At 39.8% G+C, this 7561-nt stretch overlaps 2 protein-coding genes across 2 annotated transcripts; both read left to right on the top strand.

Moving 5' to 3' along the window:
• The first annotated feature begins 233 nt into the window (after positions 1 to 233).
• LOC148852452 (uncharacterized) lies at positions 234 to 2106 on the top strand. The gene is made up of 2 exons (XM_088945797.1): positions 234 to 427; positions 1611 to 2106. Exons 1-2 carry the CDS (start codon positions 234 to 236, stop codon positions 2104 to 2106), a joined length of 690 nt encoding a protein of 229 aa, XP_088801923.1.
• A 4013-nt stretch (positions 2107 to 6119) lies between these two features.
• LOC148852453 (agamous-like MADS-box protein AGL80) lies at positions 6120 to 6839 on the top strand. The gene has a single exon (XM_088945799.1). The coding sequence runs from the start codon at positions 6120 to 6122 to the stop codon at positions 6837 to 6839; it is 720 nt and encodes a 239-aa protein (XP_088801925.1).
• Positions 6840 to 7561: the final 722 nt, after the last annotated feature.

Below are 7561 nucleotides of genomic sequence, written 5' to 3' on the forward strand. Positions count from 1 at the left end.
ATGGAGTGTTTTCATATTAGGATTAGGAGACATAAGGGTGTATGCCTATATAAAGAGTATCTAGGGGAAGGGTAAGGCAGTTCTCTTGTTATCAATTTTCATTTAATTGTTTAGTGAAGAATTCTTCTTCTTAAAATTCGACTTCTGCTCTTTTCTTTGAAGCTTCTCTCACGTGTTTCATTTCTGTTTTGCATCAATTGGTATCAAAGCTCGAGTTGATCCTTCTTTGGATTATGGCTCCTAAGAAGAAACCAGTAGCTCATATAATGGAGCAGGAACTCAACAACAAAATGCAAGAAGAGATGAAAGAGTTGAGAAGACAAGTCGATGCACTTGCTCAGGAAGTGAAATCGTTGTGTTCTCAGTTGGAAACAGGGGATAGTGACTCTGACGCAAGTATCTCCACACGTTCCCTTTCATCATCAAGGCAAGTGACTAGGTCGGCAGTAGTTGAGGGTGGTGATCAAAGACAATGGGAGGTAGGTCTCAAGGTTGAGATCTCGGAATTCTAGGGAGGCATGACTCTAGAAGAATTCATGGATTGGCTCTTTGTAGTCGAGTCCTTAAGGAAGTTCTGGAAAATAAAGTTGTGTCCTTAATAACTACTCGGTTTAGAGGACGAGCGGCAGCATGGTTCACCAATTGAAGGTCATGCAATAGAGAAGAGGCAAGGAAAAGATTAAGACATGGGAGAAATTCAAGGCAAAAATGAGGTCAGAATTTCTACCCCATAATTATATTTGCTTACTTTATTATGAATTGCAAAATCTAAAGCAAGGAACTGATACGGTAGATGAATATACAAAGAAGTTTCATCTATTAGTGGCCTGAAATGAGTTAGTTGAAACCGAAGACCAATTGATGGCTAGGTATATAGGTGGGCTGAGACCCAATATTCAGGATATATTAGACCTATTTGACTACTATGATGTTTCTAAGGCACATCAACATGCTTTAACCATAGAAAAACAAAGCATCCGACCTAGCAAATTGGGCCGAATCCAAACTAATGTGGCCAGACCACCCCCACGTAATAATCCTAACCCGCCTCTAAATTAGCTGCAACCCCATGGGCTGGACCAAAACCAAGGGCATGGACCTAATCAAGACCAGGTAGGTCCACCTGGACTGGAGTGTTTCAAGTGTGGTGAACCAGGTCATAAATCTGTTGAATGTGTGAGGGGTTATAAAAGAAAATGGGCGATGTTTGTAGAAGATGAGAGTGAAATCCAATTAGAAGCATTTGACTGTTCAGCCCCACCCGTGTTTGACTCTTATAATGAAGAAACATTTTAGGGATAAATGGTGTATGGGGATGTGGGAAAGGCCTTGGTATTGGAACGGTCATTCTTAATTCCTAGGGATAAATCACCGGATTGGCTAAGAAATAATATTTTCCACAACACGTGTACAATGGGTGGGAAAGTTGCAAGTCTTGTAATTGATAGCGAGAATTGTGAGAATGTTATAGCGAAAGTAGTCGTCCACAAGCTGAACCTAAAATATTAACAACACCATCACTCCTACAAGCTTGCATGGCTAAAAAGAAAGAATGAGGTTTTAGTCACACAATGGTGTCTAGTGAGCTTTTCTATTCGCAACAATTATAGTGATCTTGTGTGGTGTGATGTTGTATGCATGGATGCCTACCATTTGCTACTTGGGCACCCATGGCAATTTGATCACTACGTAGTCCATGATGGACGAAAGAATACCTACTCTTTTGATTTTAAAGGGAAAATGCCGACCTTATGTCCATCACAAGAGACTAAACCGAAACCCGAGGAGGGTTCTAGCCTTTTTGGTATGACTGAATTCACAAGTACCTTAAAAGAGACCGGTGTTGCGTATGCTTTGATCGACAAGGGACTTGAGCTGAAAGGTGTGGAGGCTCCAGAGGAGGTGAGGCCTTTGCTTGATAAATTTAGTGATGTGTTTCCCAAGGATTTACCGATAGGATTACCACCATTAAGGGATATCCAACATTGCATAGATTTAACGCCAAGTGCTAGTCTCCCCAACAAGGCCCATTACAAAATGAGTCGCACTGGATATGAGGAGTTGCAAAAGCAAGTAAATGAGTTACTTAATAAGGGGTTCATATGACAGAGTATGAGTCAATGCGTGGTTCCCACTTTATTAGTACCCAAAAAGGATGGTACTTGGAGGATATGCGTTGACAGCCGGGCAATTAATAAGATAACCGTCAAATACCAATTTCTGATTCCACGCTTGGATGACATGTTGGATCAACTTTTTAGGGCCAATGTGTTCACTAAGTTGGATTTGAAGTCAAGCTAGCATCAAATCAGAATTCGTCTTGATGATGAGTGGAAGACAACATTCAAGACACAGGATGGTTTGTATAAATGGCTAATAATGCCATTCGATTTATCCAATGCACCAAGCACATTTATGAGGGTCATGAACCAGGTTCTCAAGCCTTTTATTGGTCAGTGTGCTATGGTATATTTTGATGATATTCTCATATATAGCACTGATATGAACTCTCATTTGTTGCATGTTCGAGATATAGTTATGAATTTGCACAGGGAGCAACTTTAAGTAATCATGAAAAAGTGTATTATTGCCAAAGATCGGGTCTTATTCCTTGGGTATATCATCTCAAGGGAAAGAATTTATGTAGATATAAAGAAGGTTCGTGCCATTGTTGAGTGGCCCATCCCCAAAACACTTATTGAAGCACAAAATTTTCATGGTCTTGCAAGCTTCTACCGGCGATTCATTAGCAGCTTCAGCACTGTTATGACACCATATATAGATTGTATGAAAGATACAACCAATTTTGTGTTTACCACTGAAGCAAAGAGAGCCTTCATTGAGATTAAGGCATGGTTGACAGCTGCACCCGTGCTAGCCCTTCCCAACTTCGAGCAACCCTTTAACGTTGATTGTGATGCCTCTAAGGTTGGAACCGGTGCTGTTCTTAGCCAAGGTGGCCGGCCCATAGCCTACTATAGTGAGAAATTGAATGGATCACGCCTCAACTACTCAACCTATGATGTGAAATTCTATGTTGTGGTACAAGCGCTCTGGTGTTGGCAACATTATCTCATCTATAAAGAGTTCATCCTATATTTAGATCATGAGGCACTTAAGCATATTGGGGCCCAACATAAGTTGAATGCAAGGCATGCTAAATGGGCCGCAATCCCCAAAGAGTATTTGTTTGTGCTTAAACACAAGTTAGGTGTGCACAATCAAGTAGTGGATGCGTTTAGCCGACGGGGAGCCATGTTATCCATGTTTCAAGAATAGGTACCGGGGTTTGATACTTTCTGTGAATTATTTTTCACCGATCCTTATTTAATTTGTTGGTATCATAGAGGAAGTGCAAGCAGGTAGTAGGACAAACTTTGTGACATATGATGGCTTCCTATTCAAGGGAACTAGCCTATGTATACATGATTTCTCATGGCAACTAAAAATCGTCAAAGAGCTTCACAATGAAGGACATTTTAGGAGAGACAAAACAATTCATCTCATCTCAGCAAGTTACTTTTGGCCTAAGATGACAAGAGACATCACAAGGTTTGTAGAGCGTTGCCACATATGCCAAGTTTCTAAGGGAACGGTAACCAATGTTGGATTATACATGCCCCTCCCAATTCCTAAAGGACTTTGGGTAGATATATCTATGGACTTCGTTCTTGGGTTGCCATGTACCCACCGACAGGTAGATTCCATAATGGTGGTCGTAGACCGATTTTCAAAAATGGCTCACTTCGTGGTATGTAGGAAGACAATGGATGCCTGACTTATTGCTAGTTTATTCCTCAAGGAGATTGCCAAACTCCATGGCTTACAATTTTCGATTACTTCAGATAGAGACTCCAAATTCATATCACACTTTGGATAAGTCTTTGGAAGCTAATGGGTACCTCATTACAATTCAGCAATTCATATCATCCTTAAACAGATGGCCAAATCGAAGTAGCCAATAAGAGTTTTGGGAATCTTTTGAGAACCCTTGCAGCTTGCCATGAACGACAATGGGATCTCTTATTAGCATAAGCTGAGTTCACCTTCAATAGGTCCAAAAACAAGAGTACCGGATACAATCCATTTGAGGTAGTATATGGAGCCAACCCTCGTAGCGTCCTTGACCTTGCTACTAGTACTTGGCCAAGCTTAATTCATGACAGGGCTAATGATATGGTATAGGAGATTAAGAACCTCCAAGAAGAAGTCGACAACAAGATGGAGGTAGTCAATGCCAAGTACAAACAATATGTTGAAGGAAAAAGGAGGAAAGTAGTATTTGATACGGGAGACTATGTTTGGGCCCTGTCTATCGATTGGGCAACGTGGAAAGCTAGCACCAAGGAATGCTGGACCATGTGAGATAATCGAAGTCATCAATGAGAATGCGTATAGAACAAAGCTACCTAGCCATATATGTACTCATGATGTTTTCAATGTCAAACACTTAGTACCTTATGTTGGTGGTCAATCAAATGATGACTTGAATCCGAGGATGAATTCTCCCCAACTCGGGGAGGATGATGCAATACAAGAGAAGGCCGAAAAGTTCTATGCAAGTTGGGACCATTCCAAGACACATAAGAAGTAGAAATGACGCCACCGACCCAGCTTAATAAATATTTACCGACATAGCATCATCACAGGAATTCTGTCTTAGTACATTTTTACCAAGTTGGCGCCATCTCAGAGTTTCCATCTTAGTTCGTTTTTACCAAGATAGCATTATTTCGAATTTATATTCAATTAGGACTTTCCTTTTAAAGGATTTTAGTATGATTATATTTTGGAATGTTTTCTTAGATTAGGATTTTATTTTTAAGGAGTTTTAATAGGATTCTATTATGGAGTTTTTTCAAATTAGGATTAGGAGACATAAGGGTGTATGCCTATATAAAGTGTAGCTAGGGGAAGGCCAAGGCAGTTCTCTTGTTATCATTTTTCACTTAATTGTTTAGTGAAGAATTCTTCTTCCTAAAATTTGACTTCTGCTCTTTTCTCTCTCATGTGTTTCGTTTCCGTTCTGCGTCATTCGCCCCATTCGGGGCAGATATCGACGAGGATCAGGGAAATGGAAAAAATTGCCATTCCTTATAAGTTTGATAAACAATCTTATATAAAATTAATTATTTTTACTTTTGTATTGTAAAAAAATTATTGAAAGTAGTATGTAAAATATAAATGACTATTAATTATTATATAAAACAATTGTATACTCTTACATGTCTCTATTGTTTATCTTTAACTTAACAAACACCGTGCATCGCACAAGTCTCACTAGTGTTTATATATAATTAGAAAAGATATAAAAAAGGATTATATGCATATATTTCTTCAGGTAGATTCGGGCTATCCAAGATGTACGTCAACTCAAGCCCAATCCAAGTTCAGGTTGGGCCCAATTTTTCTAGCCCAGGCCCAACCCAAAGCCCAAAAACTGGGGCTCAACTCATGCAAATTTTCGGATTGGATCTCATGGGGCTCGAGTTGAGGCCCTGCACCCTAATGCAGAGGTGTTATATTTTTCCACTATCATGTCTTTCCGCCATCGAACCCTTTCTAATCATAGGCTGTGTACCGTAGGGGGAGGGTAAATTGCATGAGACAACAGCCCATCATGGAAACAAGTAATTCTTGGTATTTTGAAATTTGAATGTAGATACGCCCACTCCGAAAATTGCAGAGAAGAGATTCACTAATTCGATTTTAGGTCACAAGCTCTCTCTCTCTCTGTACATAAATTTGTGTATAAGGTGTAATTGTGCACACCCTTGCAAGGCCCACGGTCTCTGTCCTTTCTTAGAATACTAATTAAGGAAAAATGGCCTGTCCTAGTAAAGCAAATTCTATCCTCCAACAAACCCACCTACAGACCTACTTAATGACTAACCATATTTCATCTCTTTCCACTCAGAGATTCTTAACCTACACCCTTCTCACATCAAAACTGCCTATATTAATCTCTACCTCTACTGCTTTCTTTGGTAGTCTCCAAGAATATCTTCTACTGATATTCTTTCATGTCTCTTCGCCTCTATATTTAACGCCATTGTTACAGACAAAACACCCGAGAAAACCTATCACCCCATTTCCCTTTCCAACAGTCTGTCCTAGGCATGGCGAGGGTGTCAGGAGGACCAAGGGGAAAGGTTAAACTTGAACAGATTGCCGACCCCTGTAATAGGAAAACTAGCTTCAAGAAAAGGAAGAAAAATCTGTTCAAGAAAATGCAAGAACTTGGCAGCCTATGTGGGGTTAGTGCTTGTGCGATCATTTATGGTCCCTATGACACCAAGCCGGATGTTTGGCCATCCCCACAGGATGCCCGTCAGGTGCTCTCAAGGTTTCGTACCATGCCTGATATGGAGAAAAGGAGGAGGATGATGAACCAGGAAGAATTCCTAAGGCAGAGCATACACAGATTGAAGAGGATACTGGAGAGGAAGAAGAAGAAGAACAGGGTCAATGAGATGACACTGCTCATGAACCAGAGCTTGGCAGGTAAGGATTTGCAGAGTATGAGCGTCGAGGATCTGAACGATATGGCACGGTTAGTCGATGAGAAGATGAAGTTAATCGACGAGAGGATTCAACAACTTAGGAAGACAGCTTCGCAACACATCGGGGTTGATGAGAGGAGCGGTTGGCGTCCAGAGGCGAAGGAGAAGAGAGGATCAGAGGTGTCCATGGTGATAGAAGCATTGCAAAGGAAAAATTGGTTCATGGAAGATATGAAACCATCTGGACAAGACCATCGTGGTGGAGATGATCAGACGGTGGTGCCTCATGTCGGAACTGGTTCACAGTTTCCGGTCCGTGAACTAAAGTTCATCTAATATATGCGCGTTAATATAGAATGAGCTGCATTGTTCTATGCTAGCTAGCTTGTTCATGGTAAATGAAGATAGACCTAGGATTAGAAAAGGTTGGCCATGGTATAATATTTCCATTGTTATCTTCTCTAAATAAACATTCATTACTGGATGCTTTCTGTTTTGAATATTAAACTGTTGTGCTCTCTAAATGCAAAGGAAGGTTGAAGCAACAATACTATGTCTTATTTTCCTACCACCAATATAAGTGGAAGTTCCAACAAAGAAGTTAAGAACCCTAATGCCAACCTAATATTTATTTTATGATTTTATCAATTTATTTATTTGGCAAATACATGTATATATGCGCCTATTGAAGTTGTTCCTTAGAATGGGCTCCATGGTAAAATGTGAGGAAGTTATTTAACCATCTTGCACAACATGGTATGACAATTTTATCCATTTTAATATTAATTTTTATGGGTAAAAATGGAATTTTATTATTTATGTGAGAATTAAATAAACATGGATAAGTGAATTTAACAAGAAAACATTTACCTGCCTAAGTGTACTTAGGCTCCCTTCACTTTTTGGCAAGTTATTTACCCAGGTAAGTGTTTTCCGGGAAATCCTTACCTGAGTAAGTGTATTTACCCATGTTCTTTTATTTTCCATGTAAATAAGGTAATGACCATTTTAACCATAAAAATCCAATATTAAAGGGGCATTTTTGTCTCATTCAAGTG

This window comes from Nelumbo lutea, chromosome 5, assembly GCF_056320005.1.
Source record: "Nelumbo lutea isolate HS-2025 chromosome 5, American lotus-T2T, whole genome shotgun sequence".
In the NCBI taxonomy this organism is placed as follows: domain Eukaryota; kingdom Viridiplantae; phylum Streptophyta; class Magnoliopsida; order Proteales; family Nelumbonaceae; genus Nelumbo; species Nelumbo lutea.